The sequence below is a fragment of the Dendrobates tinctorius genome, unplaced genomic scaffold (assembly GCF_039654945.1).
Source record: "Dendrobates tinctorius isolate UK_male_01 unplaced genomic scaffold, ASM3965494v1 ptg000032l, whole genome shotgun sequence".
Taxonomy (NCBI): domain Eukaryota; kingdom Metazoa; phylum Chordata; class Amphibia; order Anura; family Dendrobatidae; genus Dendrobates; species Dendrobates tinctorius.
Window position 1 is genome coordinate 25,631,021 of NW_027361700.1, and position 19,786 is coordinate 25,650,806.

The 19,786-nt window shown below is 44.4% G+C and overlaps 2 protein-coding genes across 8 annotated transcripts in view; one reads left to right on the forward strand and one right to left on the reverse strand.

Moving 5' to 3' along the window:
* LOC141086512 (uncharacterized) overlaps positions 1-19,786 on the forward strand; it is a 59,854-nt gene that overhangs the window by 36,909 nt on the left and 3,159 nt on the right. For 2 of the 7 annotated variants that reach the window (XM_073572634.1, XM_073572638.1), the window contains exon 1: positions 9,309-9,570. The exons of 4 other annotated variants lie outside the window; for them this stretch is intronic. The gene's annotated coding sequence lies outside the window, so the exon portion shown is untranslated. Of the gene's footprint in view, positions 1-9,063; positions 9,254-9,308; positions 9,571-19,786 lie in introns of those variants that run through there. One more of the 7 variants, XM_073572636.1, reaches the window with a different exon arrangement.
* LOC141086510 (uncharacterized) lies at positions 459-1,435 on the reverse strand. Its single transcript, XM_073572630.1, is given in 2 exon segments — positions 459-1,386; positions 1,388-1,435. Coding segments are annotated over 2 exon segments (609 nt in total). The 3' UTR covers positions 459-825.

A 19,786-nucleotide genomic window follows, 5' to 3' on the forward strand; every position in this document is an offset into this window, starting at 1 on the left:
TCTTTGATTTTTGTAGTATAAGGACTGATATGTACCTGTGAAGCCTTGCACACAACTATTGCAATTGTTCAGGTGGTGCTCTATTTTTTTCTATCTATCTATCTATAAATATATCTAGTTTCAAAGAAACAAAAACTGAGCAACATGACCTAACAGAATGAAGCACATGTAAACTGAAGATTGCAGCATACATTGTGTGCACCGAGGTATATGCAAAAATATATTGCCTTGTCATGGCTGGTGGGCACACATGATGTTGGCCAATTTGTGCATGAAGTACCCCAATTTTACAGTCTATTTTAACAATAATTCCATTTAAAATTCATATATAAAATGTTTGCATGTATTTTGGCACACGGTGTATGTATCTACCATCTATCTATAACATATATTAATAAGTAAAACAACTCTAATATTTTCGGATATGTTTGGTTAGATAAAAAAAAAGGCAATAACAATTTTCATCTATAATGTTATCATCTAGATTATATGATTTATTTATAAAATTACATGCAAATAGTAAGACAAGAACTAGAAGTGCCAGGAATGCTATAAGGTATTTCTGTTACGTAATACCACTCCCTCTTGCAGTGGTCTTTGCAGTTCTGTGATGCTCGGTCACACCGCGCACAGGTGTTATAGTCCCGGTAATGTTTTCAATTCAGATTTTTACATTAAACAGTTACATTCATTTATATCAGAAGAAGATTTGAATTCGGGAGTGAAAGTATGGTAACATTCATGCGGTTTTACATTGATGTGAAATTAGAAGATTTTCATCCACATGACAGATATTGATATACAATGTTGATATGATCAAAATGATTATTTCTTCTTAAATTGTTTCACCAAGTCAGTGAGTATCTCCAGCCCTTCGACAAGTCCGTCCCCAGTGGTGGCACAACATCCTTGGACATGCCAATGGTGTCCTCGTATCTTCCTTAGCCCAAGCTCTTCGCACATTTCTCCTGGTTGCTTGGCACGGGGTAGATCTTGCTTATTGGCCATCACCACGAAGGGGACTCCTCTCATTTCATCCGTCTCCAGGATGGCGATGAGCTCTGCCCTGGCCTCCTCAAACCTCTCAGGGTCAGCACTGTCCACCACAAATATCAGTCCGTCTGTGTTTTGATAGTAATATTTCCACAGGGTTCTGATCTTGTCCTGACCGCCCACGTCCCACACAGTGAATTTGACGTTACGGATGGGTTCCACAGTCTCTACATTGAAACCAACGGTAGGGATTGTAGTGACCGTCTCGTTCAGCTTCAGCTTGTACAGGATGGTTGTCTTCCCAGCAGCATCCAGACCTAACAGTAAGATCCGTGCCTCATAGCCTGTGAACTTCATCAGGGCTTGATGGAGGGTGCTCAGGAGAAGACCCATAGCTGAAGAAAGTCTCGGCCAGAACGAAAAGCAGTTTGCTCTTGTGCATTCTTATCTCAGCCTTTCCCCTTTATTTATATACAACCCTTTCACGTCCCAGTATTATCTGTGCTCATAGCAACCGCACAAGCTGCGATCTCGTATTTCCTGCCTGTTCTGTCATTCTGTGCCGTGTTGGAAGACTTCAGTGCCGCCTATTATGACAGTGACTGTTGTGAATGGCAAAGGAAGTGACCTCTCCAGTAACCTGCCTTTGTACACATGTAACTTTATTGCAATCAGCAAACACAGAGAAATCATCCTGTAGATGGCGCTATCACTTTAAGGAAAAAGAACCAACTGTAAACCACAGCTTATTTTTTACGGAATTTATTATAAAAATTGCGAGGTCCTCTCTCCTCCTGTACCAGTCGTGACTTGTATTTAAGATTACTGTACTTGTATTTATTATGTATACCCGTCCTTACATGTAAAGCACCATGGAATAAATGGCACTATAATAATATATATAATAATAAATATATATAATAATACATAAAATATAAAATTAAATAATAAAAAAATACTGAATTGTTTTAATTGAAACTGCACACAACCCATTTATGATAGGACTATTTTTCCACTTTTGCACTTTAGTTTTTTCTCTCCTTTTTTAAAGTTCCATATTTTTCCTCCGACACAGCTGTACGAGGACTTGTATATCATAAATATATATGAAAAGAAAACTCCACTGTGTACTTCACCACAGAAGGTGAATCTGTTTCTTCTTAAATTTTGGATGCTCTAGACGTCTTGCTGACTCCAAAATACAAACAATAAATATTCTATAATTCCAGCACTCCATGAATGCAAACTTCTTTATTGATAGGCTTTGTTAAAACTCTTAAAACGTATGTTAATTATTTCCCTAAGAATAAGGCCGTAGTCAGACTTGCGTGTGCAATGCGAGAAACTCGAGCATCAATACCCGGCACTGCCGCCGGCACTCGGGACCGGAGTGTGCGGCTGCATGTCTTTCTATGTAGCTGAGCGCTCCGGTCCCGGCGGCAGTGTCGGGTATTGATGTGAGAGACTCGTGTGAGTTTCTCGCATTGCACACGCAAGTGTGACCCAGGCCTAAGAGTATGATGCTCTCACGGTGCTTCCCACCCAGTATGTTGTTCCCACACAATACGATTCTCTTGCAGTGCACTCCCCCAAAGCAGTATGATGTCTCTACAACACCCTATGCACAGTAGAATACCCACAGTGTCTCTCCCACACAATTTGTTGCCCAAACAGCACCCTTCCTCACAGTATGATGCTCCAACACTTTCCCCCATACAGTATGATGCCCCCCACACCTTCTACACAGTATGATGTCCCCACACCTTCTAGACAGTATGATGCCCCCCACACCTTCTAGACAGTATGATGCCCCCCACACCTTCTAGACAGTATGATGCCCCCCACACCTTCTACACAGTTTGATGCCCCCCACACCTTCACAGTATGATGCCCCCCACACCTTCTACACAGTATGATGCCCCCCACACCTTCTACACAGTATGATGTCCCCCACACCTTCTACACAGTATGATGTCCCCCACACCTTCTACACAGTATGATGCCCCCCACACCTTCTACACAGTATGATGCCCCCCACACCTTCTAGACAGTATGATGTCCCCACACCTTCTAGACAGTATGATGTCCCCACACCTTCTAGACAGTATGATGTCCCCCACACCTTCTAGACAGTATGATGCCCCCCACACCTTCTACACAGTATGATGTCCCCACACCTTCTAGACAGTATGATTCCCCCCACAAATTCTACACAGTTTGATGTCCCCCACACGTTCTTCACAGTATGATGCCCCCCACACCTTCTAGACAGTATGATGCCCCCCACACCTTCTACACAGTATGATGCCCCCACACCTTCTACACAGTATGATGTCCCCACACCTTCTAGACAGTATGATTCCCCCCACACCTTCTACACAGTATGATGCCCCCCACACCTTCTACACAGTATGATGTCCCCACACCTTCTAGACAGTATGATGTCCCCACACCTTCTAGACAGTATGATGCCCCCCACACCTTCTAGACAGTATGATGCCCCCCACACCTTCTAGACAGTATGATGCCCCCCACACCTTCTACACAGTTTGATGCCCCCCACACCTTCTACACAGTATGATGCCCCCACACCTTCTACACAATATGATGTCCCCCACACCTTCTACACAGTATGATGTCTCCACACCTTCTACACAGTATGATGTCCCCCACACCTTCTACACAGTATGATGCCCCCACACCTTCTACACAGTATGATGCCCCCCACACCTTCTAGACAGTATGATGTCCCCACACCTTCTACACAGTATGATGTCTCCACACCTTCTACACAGTATGATGTCCCCCACACCTTCTACACAGTATGATGTCCCCCACACCTTCTAGACAGTATGATGCCCCCCACACCTTCTACACAGTATGATGTCCCCACACCTTCTACACAGTATGATGTCCCCACACCTTCTACACAGTTTGATGTCCCCCACACCTTCTACACAGTATGATGCCCCCCACACCTTCTACACAGTATGATGCCCCCCACACCTACACAGTATGATGTCTCTACACCTTCTACACAGTATGATGTCCCCACACCTTCTACACAGTATGATGCCCCCCACACCTTCTAGACAGTATGATGTCCCCACACCTTCTACACAGTATGATGACCCCCACACCTTCTACACAGTATGATGCCCCCCACACCTTCTACACAGTATGATGCCCCCCACACCTACACAGTATGATGTCTCCACACCTTCTACACAGTATGATGTCCCCCACACCTTCTACACAGTATGATGCCCCCACACCTTCTACACAGTATGATGTCTCCACACCTTCTACACAGTATGATGTCCCCCACACCTTCTACACAGTATGATGCCCCCACACCTTCTACACAGTATGATGCCCCCCACACCTTCTAGACAGTATGATGTCCCCACACCTTCTAGACAGTATGATGCCCCCCACAGTCCCCCCTGACACAGTTTGAAGTCTTCACATTTGCCCCCACACAAGCATCCTTCTTGGCTGTGTGCTGTGTTCATATTCCTGCTCTTCTGCTTTAGAGACGGTCGCTGTTGCTCAGTTATGTGACCTAAATGATCTTGCAGACCTTTCCGTCTCTACCTAGTCAAAATGGTGGAGTAGGGATCTCATAGCAGTTCCCTGCTCCACCATTATATTAGTCTGTATCTGTATCCTGAGGAAACAAATACAATTTAAGTTGGGACATGCCCCCAACCGTCCTGCTGGTTGACAGATCCCCAATTTAAGGACTGTCCGGCTGAATCCAGAACGGTCCTGAGTTATGATATTAACCCCTTCCTGACATCCGACGGTATATCCCGTCCATGGGACCTGGGCCCCTATGCCCATGGACGGGATAGTATGTCGGGCGCGATCAGCGGCGCCCACGTGGTGAGCGCCGCTGATCGCGGCCGGGTGTCAGCTGATTATCACAGCTGACACCCGGCACAATGTTTCAGGGGCGGTCACGGACCGCCCCCGACACGTTAACCCCTTGCACACCGCGATCAAACATGATCGCGGTGTACCGGGAGTTAAAGGGAAGCATCGGCAGGGAGGGGGCTCCCTCCGTGCTTCCCTGAGCCCCCCCACGGCAGCGCAATGTGCAGCGCTGCTGCGGGGGACTCCTTTCCTCCAGGCCCCCGAATCCAAGATGGCGACGGGGGCCTGAGGAAGCTGGCTTCCTCAGTGCCTGCAAAGCGCAGGCATGAGGAAGCCTTCTGCAGTGCCTGTGTCAGCGATCTGTCACAGGACAGTGATGTCCCACCTGGGACTATTTAATAAAGTAAAAAAAAAAATAAAAAAAGTGTAAAAATAATTAAAAAAAAATCGCCAAATAAATTAGAAAAAAAAAAATATTCCCCCAATAAATCCATTTTTTGGAAATAATAAAAAAAAAACAATAAAAGTACACATATTAGGTATCGCCGTGTCCGTAATGACCCGCCCTATAAAACTGTCCCATTAGTTAACCCCTTTAGCGAACCCCTTAAAAAATAAAAATAAAAAACGAAGCAAAAAATAATTATTTATTATCATACCGCCAAACAAAAAGTGTAATAACGCGCGATCAAAAAGATGCATATAAATATCCATGGTACCGCTGAAAACGTCATCTTGTCTTGCAAAAAACGAGCCGCCACACAGCATCATCAGCGAAAAAATAAAAAAGTTATAGCTCGCAGAATAAAGCGATGCAAAAATAATTATTTTTTATATAAAATAGTTTTCATTGCATAAAACCGACAAAAACATAAAAAAACGACCTAAATGAGGTATCGCTGTAACCGTACTGACCCGAAGAATAAAACCGCTTTATCAATTTTACCGCACGCGGAACGGTGTAAACGCACCCCCCCAAAAGAAATTCATGAAACGCTGGTTTTTCTTCATTCTGCGTCCCAAAAATCGGAATAAAAAGCGATCAAAAAATTTCACGTGCCCGAAAATGGTACCAATAAAAACGTCAACTCGTCCTGCAAAAAATAAGACCTCACATGACCCGGTGGGTCAAAATACGGAAAAATTATAGCTCTCAATATGTGGTGATGCAAAAACTTTTTACAATAAAAAGCGTCTTTTAGCGTGCGACAGCTGCCAAAAATAAAAACCACCATAAATAGTAAATCAAACCCCCCGTTATCACCCCCTTAGTTAGGGAAAAATAATAAAATAAAAAAAATGTATTTATTTCCATTTTTTCCATTAGGGTTAGGGCTAGGGTTAGGGCTAGGGGTGTGTTGGGGTAGGGTTAGGGCTAGGGTTAGGGTTAGGGCTAGGTTAGGGTTAGGGCTAGGGTTAGGGCTAGGGTTAGGGCTAGGGGCATGTTGGGGTTCGGGTTGGAGTTAGAATTGGAGGTTTCCACTGTTTGGGCACATCAGGGGCTCTCCAAATGCAACATGGCGTCTGATCTCAATTCCAGCCAATTCTCAGTTGAAAAAGTCAAATGGTGCTCCTTCCCTTCCAAGCTCTGCCATGCGCCCAAACAGTGTTTTACCCCCACATGTAGGGTATCAGCCTACTCAGGACAAATTGCAAAACAATTTTTGGGGTCCAATTTCTTCTGTTACCCTTAGGAAAATAAAAAATTGGGGGCAAAAATATCATTTTTGTGGAAAAAAATGATTTTTTTATTTTCACGTCCGAGTGTTATAAACTTCTGTGAAGCACTTGGGGGTTCAAAGTGCTCACCACACATCTAGATAAGTTCCGTGGGGGGTCTAGTGTCCAAAATGGGGTCACTTGTGGGGAGTTTCAATAGTTTAGGTACATCAGGGGCTCTCCAAACGCACATGACACCCGCAGACCATTCCATCAAAGTCTGCATTCCAAAACGTCACTACTTCCCTTCCGAGCCCCGACGTGTGCCCATACAGTAGTTTTCTCCCAAATATGGGGTATCAGCATACTCAGGACAAATTGGACAACAACTTTTAAGGTCCAATTTCTCCTGGTACCCTTGGGAAAATAAAAAAATGGTGACTAAAAGATCATGTTTGTGGAAAAAATACGAATTTTTTATTTTCACGCCCGGGCGTTATAAACTTCTGTGAAGCACTGGGGGGTTCAAAGTGCTCACCACACATCTAGATAAGTTCCTTAGGGGGTCTAGTTTCCAAAATGGTGTCATTTGTGGGGGGTTTCCACTGTTTTGGTACATCAGGAGTTTTCCAAACGCGACATGGTGTCCGATCTCAATTCCAGCCAAAAACGTCAAATGGCGCTGCTTCCCTTCCGAGCTCTGCCATGCGCCCAAATAGTGGTTTACCCCCACATGTGGGGTATCGGCGTACTCAGGACAAATTGCACAATAATTTTTAGGGTCCTGTTACCCTTGGAAAAATAAGAATTGAGGGTGAAAAGATCATTTTTGTGGAAAAAATATGATTTTTTAATTGTATGGCTTTATGTTATAAACTTCTGTGAAGCCCATGGGGGTTCAAAGTTCTCACCACACATCTAGATAAGTTCCTTAGGGGATCTAGTTTCCAAAATGGTGTCATTTGTGGGGGGTTTCCACTGTTTTGGTACATCAGGTGTTTTCCAAACGCGACATGGTGTCCGATCTCAATTCCAGCCAAAAACGTCAAATGGCGCTGCTTCCCTTCCGAGCTCTGCCATGCGCCCAAATAGTGATTTACCCCCACATGTGGGGTATCAGCGTACTCAGGACAAATTGCACAATAACTTTTAGGGTCCTGTTACCCTTGGGAAAATTAAAATTGGGGTGAAAAGATCATTTTTGTGGAAAAAATATGATTTTTTAATTGTACCGCTGTACGTTATAATCTTTTGTAAAGCTCTTGTGGGTTCAAAGTTCTCACCACATATCTAGATAAGTTCCTTGGGGGGTCTAGTTTCCAAAATGGGGTCACTTATAGGGGGTTTCCACTGTTTAGGTACATCAGGGACTCTCCAAACGTGACATGGCGTCCAATCTGAATTCCAGCAAATTTTGCATTGAAAAAGTCAAATGGCGCTCCTTCCATTCTGAGCTCTGCCATGCGCCGAAACAGTCGTTCCCCCCCACATATCAGGTCTCTGCGTACTCAGGACAAATTGCACAATAACTTTTGCAGTCCAATTTCTCCTGTTACCCTTGGTAAAATAAAAAAAATTGAACCTGAATTATTTTTTTTATGAAAAAAAGTTAGATGTTCATTTTTTTTTAAATATTCAAAAAAATTCCTGTGACGCACCTAAAGGGTTAATAAACTTCTTGAATGTGGTTTTGAGCACCTTAAGGGGTGCAGTTTTTAGAATGGTGTCACTTTTGGGTATTTTCTATCATATAGACCCCTCAAAGTGGCTTCAAATGTGATGTGGTCCTAAAAATAAAATGGTGTTGTAAAAATGAGAAATCGCTGGTCAACTTTTAACCATTATAACTTTCTAACAAAAAAAAATTTTGGTTCCAAAATTGTGCTTATGTAAAGTAAACATGTGGGAAATGTTAGTTATCAAGTTTTTTGTGTGCCGTATCTCTGTGATTTAAGGGCATAAAAATTCAAAGTTGGAAAATTGCGAAATTTTCAAAATTTTCGCCAAATTTCCGTTTTTCTCACAAATAAACGCAAGTTATTTGAATGAAATTTTACCACTAACATGAAGTACAATATGTCACGAGAAAACAATGTCAGAATCACCGGGATCCATGGAAGCGTTCCAGAGTTATGACCTCATAAAGGTACAGTGGTCAGAATTGTAAAAATTGGCCCGGTTATGAACGTGCAAACCACCCTTGGGGGTGAAGGGGTTAATAAAATCTTGTGATATGACAAAAATGCCTTTGGTTCTCCATGTTTTTTCTTGAATTGGTCATTTAAAGGGAAGGTGCCGCAATTTTTTTTTGCATTAAAAATGATTATTTATATAATCAATTAATTTTTAATACAAAATTAAATTTTTTAACTTTATTTTTTTTTTTATTATTAATTATTTTTGCAGACACTGGGCGCGGCCATTTTGCTTTGCAGGAGGGTAAGAGAACATGAGAACATTACACTTTGCAAATATGGCTGCCATTGGCATAGGAGACAGCAATCGCTTGCCGAGTCGCCGACCCTATACGTTGCATTGAGATGCTCCCTGCTGTGGTCTGGGCTGCCCACATCACAGCAGGGCGAGGAGATTGGCGCCATTGTTATGGAGCCCACAGTGAATTTGTGAACTCCACTTTCCCCCAATAATCGCAGGAGCCGCGCGGTTATAGGAAAAGACCGAGAACAGAAGGCAGGAGGGAAGAAAGGAGCAGCACAGTGAAGTAATTATGGAGGAGGTGGGAGGGTGAAGAGGCAGCAGCTGACCAGTGAATGCTCCTCTCACACACCAGTGGGTTGTCTCAGCTCCTGCATCTGTGGGGAGTGAGGAGTCTGCTGCACAGCTAAGTCCTATTGTCTGTGTATCTAATCCTCTCCTGTGTGATACTGTCTGCTGAGTCATGTATCTAATCCTATCCTGTGTGATACTGCTGAGCCGTGTATCTAATCCTATCCTGTGTGATACTGCTGAGCCGTGTATCTAATCCTATCCTGTGTGATACTGCTGAGCCGTGTATCTAATCCTATCCTGTGTGATACTGTAAGTAGAGCCGTGTATCTAATCCTATCCTGTGTGATACTGTGTGCTGAGCTGTGTATCTAACCCTATCCTGTGTGATACTTTCTGCTGAGCCGTGTATCTAATCCTATCCTGTGTGATACTGTTTGCTGAGCCGTGTATCTAATCCTATCCTGTGTGATACTGTTTGCTGAGCCGTGTATCTAATCCTATCCCATGTGATACTGTCTGCTGATCTGTGTATCTAATCCTATCCTGTGATACTGTCTGCTGAGCCGTGTATCTAATCCTATCCCGTGTGATACTGTCTGCTGAGCCGTGTATCTAATCCTATCCCGTGTGATACTGTCTGCTGAGCCGTGTATCTAATCTTATCCTGTGTGTTACTGCTATCCTGAAATACTCTGTGCTGCTGTCACCCTGCTGGTTTTATGTGTGATCTATATGGCGGTATTATGTGTGAACACTATGGCAGTATTATCTGCAGAAAGGGGACCCATTCTGGGGTGGTTCTGGCTGAGCACACGGGTCAGGGGTAATAGGTGCAGTCAGGGAGGGCTGGTGAGGCAGCTGAAGAGAGGGGTCTCATTTTTATGGTTACTGTATGGCTACATTCCCCCCCATCCTGGTTCCCAGCGTCACCCCGGACTGCGCCTGTCGCCTCGCTTTCGCACATCGCCAGGACAGGATCTGAGGAGGGGAATGGGGTCTTTGCATGTAAAGTCTGGATCAGAAACGGCCATCAATCAGCAGAAATGTTTCCTGGATTTCTGTGGCGCAGACAAGCAGACGGTCCATCCATGTGTATAAAACACAGCGCTCTATGTACAATCCCTGGCACCCAACAGGGTGCCCCCCCATAGACCAGCACACTGCTCTCCTGAAATACTCTGTGCTCCCAGAATCCTTGCTGCCTGCTATACTCGGTGACTGTCTACTTGTCAGTATAACTTTGCAGTCACCAACATTGTTCCTAAATGTCATCCTCTCTTATCACTTAGCAAACACCCAGAAGGGGAGGAGAGGAGTGACATCACACCCATGTCAGCAGACTCCGCCCATAATTACTGCAGGGCAGTAATGTGAGCTAGTTGTACATTAGTTTTTTGTTACCTTTCAGTAGCTGCTCCCCCTAGTGTTAAAATGTGGAAATACCAATCCTTTTAAAATTATTTTTTTATATTATACTAAATTATAAACAAATGATAATATTTTTAAGAAATTTTAAACATTAACTCTTTACATTTTTTTAATTACTGGAAAAAAAATTTTTTTGATGGCACCTTCCCTTTAAGTTGTGGGTAAAGTGAGTCTGACTTCAGATTTCACAATACAAACTGCATACGATATTAAATGGGTTTGTCCATAATTTACTTAAATGAAACAGTGTCTTGTGTAAAATAAAATATGCACATTCAGACCCCCTGAACTTGCGTCATTCCAGGTATGTCGGGCACTGTGTCTGTCGGTGCTTGCGTGACATTGTTAAAGGGAATCTGTCACCCATATTTAGTGATATCATGTAAAGATATCACTAAATTGTGCGTCCCATAAGGATTCTATTAGGATTTTTTATTCCCCCTGATCCCGCACCTTTGCATAAATACCTTTTTTAGCTTGTTGGTGATGCATGCAAATCGCTGCGGTCCGGTCCAATGGGCGTGGCTTAGTGGTCTCCCCCCTCCGTCCTCGGCTTGCTTCACGTAATCTTCGTCTGTGAATACCACAGACGCCGTTGGTTTCCGCGCTTGCGCAATGTAAAGGCCCCCGGCGCCTATGCAGTATGCTTTGCCCAACTGTGGGCGAAGCATATGATCGCTACTGCGCAAGCGCCCGTATTTTCCAGCACGGTCTATGCCCCGGAAGTCTTCACATGCAGGACACACTTTCGGGGCATAGATCGCGCTGGAAAATACCGGCGCTTGCGCAGTAGCGATTTTATGCTTCGCCCACAGTTGGGCAAAACATACTGCGCAGGTGCCGGGGGCCTTTACATTGCGGAAACCAACGGCGTCTGTGGCATTCACAGACGAAGATTACGTGAAGCAGGCCGAGGAGGTGGGGGGGAGAAGACCATTAAGCCACGCCCATCGGACCGGACCGCGGCGATTTGCATGCATCACCAACAAGCTAAAAAAGGTATTTATGCCTCAAAGGTGCATATCTTTACATGATATCACTAAATATGGGTGACAGATTCCCTTTAAGTGCATCCCACCAGCAGCCGTTTACTGACAGTAGTGCAAACAGTATGTGACATAACAATGCGTGAACTGGCAGGCACAGCAGCGCCATCACTGGAATGGTGCCGGCCCGGAAGGTGAGTATATGATTTTAGTTTACATGGCGCTCTGTTCACTTAAGAAGGGGTTATCCAGGGGTTTAAACACATCTGTCAGACCTGATGAGGGTAGTAGTGAAAGACTTCCGTTTTGCCTTGTCACTTCGTGTAGTGTTGGAATTTGTTCTATAACCTGTTGTGACAGTGACACTTGGGAGTGCAGCACGGGAAGTGATCTCAGGGACAGGGCGGTGACCGATATGGACAGATAGCAGAAGCCACAAAATAACAAGAGCAGAGAATGCTGCATGTCCTGGCATCCCTCAGCACATTTTTACACGTAGTACAGTCATGGCCAAAAGTTTAGAGAATGACACAAATATTATATTTTCACATGATCTGCTGGCCTCTGGTTTTTATGTTTGTTTGTCAGATGTTTTTATCACATACAGAAATATAATTGCAATCATATTATGAGTAGCAAAAGGTTATATTGACAGTTAGAATGAGTTAATGCAGCAAGTCAATATTTGCAGTGTTGACCCTTCTTCTTCAGGACCTCAGCAATTCTCCCTGGCATGCTCTCAATCAACTTCTGGATCAAATCCTGACTGATAGCAGTCCATTCTTGCAAAATCAATGCTCTTATTTTGTCTGAATTTGAAGGATTTTGTTTGTCCACCCGTCTCTTGATGATTGACCACAAGTTCTCAATGGGATTAAGATCTGGGGAGTTTCCAGGCCATGGTCCCAAAATCTCTATGTTTTGTTCCCTGAGCCATTTATTTATCACCTTTGCTTTATGGCAAGATGCTCCATCATGTTGAAAAAGGCATTGTTGATCGCCAAACTGCTCTTGGACGGTTGGGAGAAGTTGCTCTTGGAGGACATTCTGGTACCATTCTTTATTTATGGCTGTGTTTTTAGGCAAACAGAGAGAGCCCATTCCCTTGGCTGAGAAGCAACCCCACACATGAATGGTTTCAGGATGCTTGACAGCTGGCATGAGACAAGACTGGTGGTAGCGCTCACCTGGTCTTCTCCAAATAAGCCGTTTTCCAGATGTCCCAAACAATCGAAAAGGGGATTCATCAGAGAAAATGACTTTACCCCAGTCCTCAGCAGTCCACTCCCTGTACCTCTTGCAGAATATCAGTCTGTCCATGATGTTTTCCTGGAGGGAAGTGGCTTCTTTGCTGCCCTCCTTGAGACCAGGCCTTGCTCCAAGAGTCTCCGCCTCACAGTGCGTGCAGATGCACTCACACCTGCCTGCTGCCATTCCTGAGCAAGCTCTGCACTGCTGGTAGCCCGATCCCGCAGCTGAAACACTTTTAAGAGACGGTCCTGGCGCTTGCTAGTCTTTCTTGGGCGCCCTGGAGCCTTTTTGGCAACAAGGGAACCTCTCTCCTTGAAGTTCTTGATGATGCGATAGATTGTTGACTGAGGTGAAATCTTTCTAGCTGCGATACTCTTCCCTGTTAGGCCATTTTTGTGCAGTGCAATGATGACAGCACATGTTTCTTTAGAGATAACCATGGTTAACAGAAGAGAAACAATGATGCCAAGCACCAGCCTCCTTTTAAAGTCTCCAGTGGTGTCATTCTTACTTAATCATGACAGATTGATCTCCAGCCCTGTCCTCATCAACACCCACACCTGTGTTAATGGAGCAATCACTGAAACGATGTTAGCTGGTCCTTTTAAAGCAGGGCTGCAATGATGTTGAAATTTGTTTTGGGGGATAAAGTTCATTTTCTAGGCAAATATTGACTTTGCAAGTAATTGCTGTTAAGCTGATCACTCTTTATAACATTCTGGAGTATATGCAAATTGCCATTAGAAAAAATGAAGCAGTAGACTTTGTAAAAATTAATATTTGTGTCATTCTCAAAACTTTTGTCCATGACTGTAGTGGTATGGTTGTATATGTGCTTATCCCACAATAAAAATAACATTTAGGCTAGTTTCACACTTGCTTTTTTTTGCAGCGCGTTTTTCCCGCAAAAAAACGCATTAAAAAAACGCATACAAATGCATACAAACGCTGCGTTTTTTTCCAGCATTTTAATGCGCATGCAGGAAAAAAACGCAGCGTTTTTGCGCGTTTGTATGCGTTTTTTGTGCGTTTGCGTTTTTTTTACAGATTTTGGAAAAACCCCACAAAAAAGAAAAAACAACCATTCAACAACACACAAGACCAATGGGACTTCATTGTGGGTGTGGTATGTTAATATATATAGACCCTGTCTACAGTATTCTTCACATTTGCTTGATTCTTCTCGTGACCATGGATCTGCGCTGGAAGAGTTTTCACTTCAACTTGGATTTGGACATCGCGATGGCTCAGGCGTATGCAGTTGCTTGCCATGAACAAAGGAAGAGAGAGAGGCAGCGAAGACGGCGGCGTATGTGGATACATCCGATTGTTGAACTCCGGGAGAGCCGTGGGGCATACCACACCCTCTACAGCGAGCTACGTGCAAACCCGGAGAAATTTACTGATTATATCCGGATGTCCCACGAAAGTTTCATGGATTTGCTTGCTCGTGTCCAACAATCCATCCGGAGACAGGACACACAGCTCCGTCGTGCGATTCCTCCTGAGGAACGGCTACTGGTGACATTACGGTATGTTTTAAAAACAAAGGGGTGTGGTCTGATGTTTTTTTTTGTAAATTTAGTATTCAAAACCTTGGGTAATTAGTTTTCGTGAATGTACTAATATTTTTTTTTATAGTTTTTAAAAATAATATACATAAATATTAATTTTACTTCTTTGTCTGTTCACAGATTCCTGGCGACTGGAGAAACCCTATCCTCACTACACTTCCAGTACCGTATTGGAATCTCTACCTTGTCTGGAATTGTTGCTGACACCTGCCGGGCTCTCTGGAATGTTCTTTGCCCAGAATTTATGCCCCTGCCCACCGCTGAAAAGTGGATGGAAATTGCTGACAAATTCTGGACAGTATGCAATTTTCCCAACTGTTTGGGAGCTGTTGATGGGAAACACATACGGATCATCAAACCCCAAAGAACGGGATCTGAGTACTATAATTACAAAAAGTACTTTTCAATAGTACTCATTGCAATTGCGGATGCCGGATGTATGTTTGTAGCAGTGGACATTGGAGCATTTGGCCGTGGTAATGACTCGCAGGCTTTTAAAAACTCAGACATGGGCCGGAGGTTGTATGGCAACCAATTTAATTTCCCTATGCCACGGCCTCTTCCTCACACCGAAGCTCCGCCACTGCCCTTTGTAATGGTTGGCGATGAGGCTTTTCAAATGTGCGGAAACTTACTGAAACCCTACTCCAGCCGGGACTTGGACCACACCAAAAAAATTTTTAATTACAGGCTGACCAGGGCCAGAAGAACTGTCGAGTGTGCTTTTGGGATTCTTGTTTCCAGATGGCGAATTCTGGGCACGGCCATTAATCTTAAACTTGAAACAGTCGATGAGGTCGTGAAGGCCTGTGTGGTTCTACATAACTTTGTGATGGCTAAAGAGCACCCGACCTTTGAACTGGACGATGATGCTCCTAACCCATTGCCTGAATTCACTCAGCACACTCTCAGGTCATCCGTTGAAGTTGGCCAAATGAGGGACAAATTTGCGGCCTACTTTATTTCTGATGTAGGACGGGTGCACTGGCAAGATGAAATGGTGTAATGTTGTTGTTTATGGTAATAAAAATCCTTATTTGATACCATTACTGAGTGCACTATATTTTTTAAACTCCAATTAATTAAAAAACTTCCCATGTATAACTGAATTTTGTTATGTTCACACACCTGGGCAGGTAAATACACATACGAGTTAAAATGCAGCATTGCTAGTCTGCGTGAAATATATTGGAATGAGCAAAGCTGCAGGCCATGAATCAGGAAACCATTTTTTTTCAAGAGAAAATTGTGCAACTAGTTTAAAACAAAGTATGTGATTTTCTCAAAACACAACCCTCAAAACCCAACCCCAATGAAAGTCCATGGGGAATACAAGTCAGCATTGAGTGGATGAATGTAATCTGCTCATGTAATCTGCTCCTTTACAAGTTATTACACTAGGCCTTGGAATGACTATACTAGGCCGTGGTATTTCAAATATGAGTATAGTAGGCCTTGGGGCTAGTAGTATAGTAATATGTGAAATACCACGGCCTAGTATAGTCATACCAAGGCCTACTGTAATAACTCAATTTTTAACAACTAGCATCTTGTTTCACAAAAAACAAAGTGGTGAAACTAGAAAGAAACTTATTTTTTAGACAAGTTTCAACAATTTGTTTTTCATGAAACCAGATTCTATTTGGTAAAACTAGAGTTATTACACTAGGCCTTGGAATGACTATACTAGGCCGTGGTATTTCAAATATGAGTATACTAGGCCTTGGGGCTAGTAGTATAGTAATATGTGAAATACCACGGCCTACTGTAATAACTCGATTTTTAACAACTAGCATTTTTAACAACTAGCATCTTGTTTCACAAAAAAAAACTGGTGAAACTAGAAAGAAACTTATTTTTTAGACAAGTTTCAACAGTTTGTTTTTCATGAAACCAGATTCTATTTGGTAAAACTAGAGTTATTACACTAGGCCTTGGAATGACTATACTAGGCCGTGGTATTTCAAATATGAGTATAGTAGGCCTTGGGGCTAGTAGTATAGTAATATGTGAAATACCACGGCCTAGTATAGTCATACCAAGGCCTACTGTAATAACTCGATTTTTAACAACTAGCATCTTGTTTCACAAAAAACAAACTGGTGAAACTAGAAAGAAACTTATTTTTTAGACAAGTTTCAACAGTTTGTTTTTCATGAAACCAGATTCTATTTGGTAAAACTAGAGTTATTACACTAGGCCTTGGAATGACTATACTAGGCCGTGGTATTTCAAATATGAGTATACTAGCCCTTGGGTTGGTTTTTAACATGTATTTACCCATCAGTGTGTGTGAGCGGCGCAAACAACATTAATGAAACTTATTAATGGTGAACCACAAATGTTAATTTATTTTTTATCACAAAAAAAAACTAAAAATTATTTTTTACGGCGTTTGGGGGCAGATGGTTTCAATTTGGGGGTGTGCAGGGAATATGCAACACTTGCAGTTGAAGACGGTGTTTGAGGGGAAGGGGCAACAAAACTTGTGGGGGAAGGTAGTCCAGTTAAGGGAATTAAACTTGGAACACTTGTAGGAGAGGAAATCTGTTCAGTTACATTAGTTGTAATGGCATGTCGCCGTAGGCTTGTGTGCCTGGACCGACTTTGGCCCAATGCCCGCCTTGATTGATTTCGCCTTGAAGTAGGGGCAAATATGGAATGTAGGTCCCCCGTCTGCTGGTATGGCTGCTGCTGCTGAGGTGGCGGCTGCTGCTGAGGTGGCGGCTGCTGCTGAGGTGGCGGCTGCTGCTGAGGTGGCTGCTGCTGCTGAGGTGGTTGCTGCTGCTGCTGAGGTGGCGGCTGCTGCTGAGGTGGCTGCTGCTGCTGAGGTGGCGGCTGCTGCTGAGGTGGCGGCTGCTGCTGAGGTGGCTGCTGCTGCTGAGTTGGCTGCTGCTGCTGAGGTGGCTGATGCTGCTCTTCGTTGTCAGTGCTCGTCCTTGCAGGAGGACTGGTGGCGGCAGTGATGGCCCAGGTTTGCAGAGTGGTGGTGGCAGGGCTACTACATGTTGTTGTAGCGGCAGGGCTGTTCCATGTTTGCCTAGTGGTGGCTGAGCTCCACGCATGCATGGGATTGGCGGTGGTGCTCCAGACAGGAGCAGCGCTTGCCATGGTGGTGTCGGTGAAGTGACCAGCTGCACTCAGACTTGTGGTGGTGTAACGGTGGGTGTCCTGGCTTTGAATAGAGGTGTCCGTGCAGTGGTATGCAGCACAAGTCGGTAGTGAGGTGAAGCGAGTCAATGGTGGCACAGGTGGAAAGGACACCACTGACTGCTGACCGTACCGATTATGCTGCATAGCCTGCAAGAAAGCATTGTTGCAGGCCTGCAGCACATTCAGCTGTTGATCAGGACTAAGGTGTTCCGCCATGCCCTTTTCAATCTTACTAAAAAAATGGTGTGCTGGTCTGTTGAGGTCGGCCTCCAGACGGTCAAGGCGCTGTTCTACAGAATTGAAGCGGTGTTCAAAGTGGTTAAAACCACGTTCCATGAGTGCAAAACCGCTTTCAACTCTGTCGGACAGTGACTTGAGGCTGGAATTAAATGTCTCGCTCAAATGCATAAACTCGGGCAAGACATTCCTGTCCAAGGCCCTCTGCCGCTGGCGGGTAGTGCCCGCATAACCAGTGGCAGAGACCTGGGACAGGGGAACACCTGATGGCCCAGCTTCCTGGTCACCAGCTGTGTGTGTGGCTGACCTGCAAGGTGCTTCCTGGCTGTCGGATGGCTGGGACGGGTCAGAGGACGTCCGAGGAAGGACCGCTCCAGGGCCAGGTTGCAGGGTGCTGCTCCAGGTGCTGTGGAAGAAAGGAAAATCATTACTACCATGCCTTTACAAGAAGCATCAGCTGTGGATTAGAAAAACACAGATTAATAAAAATAAAAACCCAAAATGTATAATACTTACGATCTTGTGGCAAGGACCGGTCTTAGGAACTGCAACGCGTGATAGTGACGGTATCTAGTTCTGGTCCTTGACGCAGATCCACTGCGAACCTGGCCCTCAGCACGAACATCACTGTTGAAGCGGTCCTTGATCGAACGCCAACGTGTTCGGACTTTGTCCACTGTTGATAAAAAAAAACAGTGCCGTCAAGGACAACAGTCACTGCGGCACAATGTAGCAATACAATACTCAAAGCAGTCACTGTAGACCCCGATGACACTGTTGGGTTTCCTGCTAGAATACGCCAAGCACGAAACCCAACAGTGCCGTCAAGGACAACAGTCACTGCGGCACAATGTAGCAATACAATACTCAAAGCAGTCACTGTAGACACCGATGACACTGTTGGGTTTCCTGCTAGAATACGCCTAGCACGAAACCCAACAGTGCCGTCAAGGACAACAGTCACTGCGGCACAATGTAGCAATACAATACTCAAAGCAGTCACTGTAGACCCCGATGAAACTGTTGGGTTTCCTGCTAGAATACGCCTAGCACGAAACCCAACAGTGCCGTCAAGGACAACAGTCACTGCGGCACAATGTAGCAATACAATACTCAAAGCAGTCACTGTAGACCCCGATGAAACTGTTGGGTTTCCTGCTAGAATACGCCTAGCACGAAACCCAACAGTGCCGTCAAGGACAACAGTCACTGCGGCACAATGTAGCAATACAATACTCAAAGCAGTCACTGTAGACCCCGATGACACTGTTGGGTTTCCTGCTAGAATACGCCTAGCACGAAACCCAACAGTGCCGTCAAGGACAACAGTCACTGCGGCACAATACAGAGCAGGGAAATACTCACTAAACGCCTTTTTGGAGGATGCTGTGGCGCTGTCCCAGCCATCCATCAACGCTGCGGCCACCTCATTCCATAGCCGCCGGGTCACCACATTGTCCTTGTACAGCCGGTCACGGCTGTCCCACAACGGCGAACGCTCCTGGACCAGGCTGATGAGCTGCTCATTATCCAGGTAGACGTCTTCATCCCGTTGTGGAACCTAGACAAAACACATTCATTAGAATAATCAAATTTAAATTGAATAAAAAGTTACAAAAAAAGAAACAAAAAAATGAGTAAAAATAGAAGATAAAAAATAAAGAACATTACAAATCATTTGATACTTACATTCCGTATCACCACCGGGACTTGGCTTCGCTGCTCCTGCTCTTCGCCCTCACTAGTGCCGTCCGCAGATGATGATGACGATGTCTTAAGAAAGTTGAAAAAAATGTAAGAGATTTGGAGAAGCAGCAGATATACTTACCAGATGCACGAAAATAATCACCTCACGGTCTGCTTGCGCCAATTCCTGCCGCGATGGGGAATACTCTG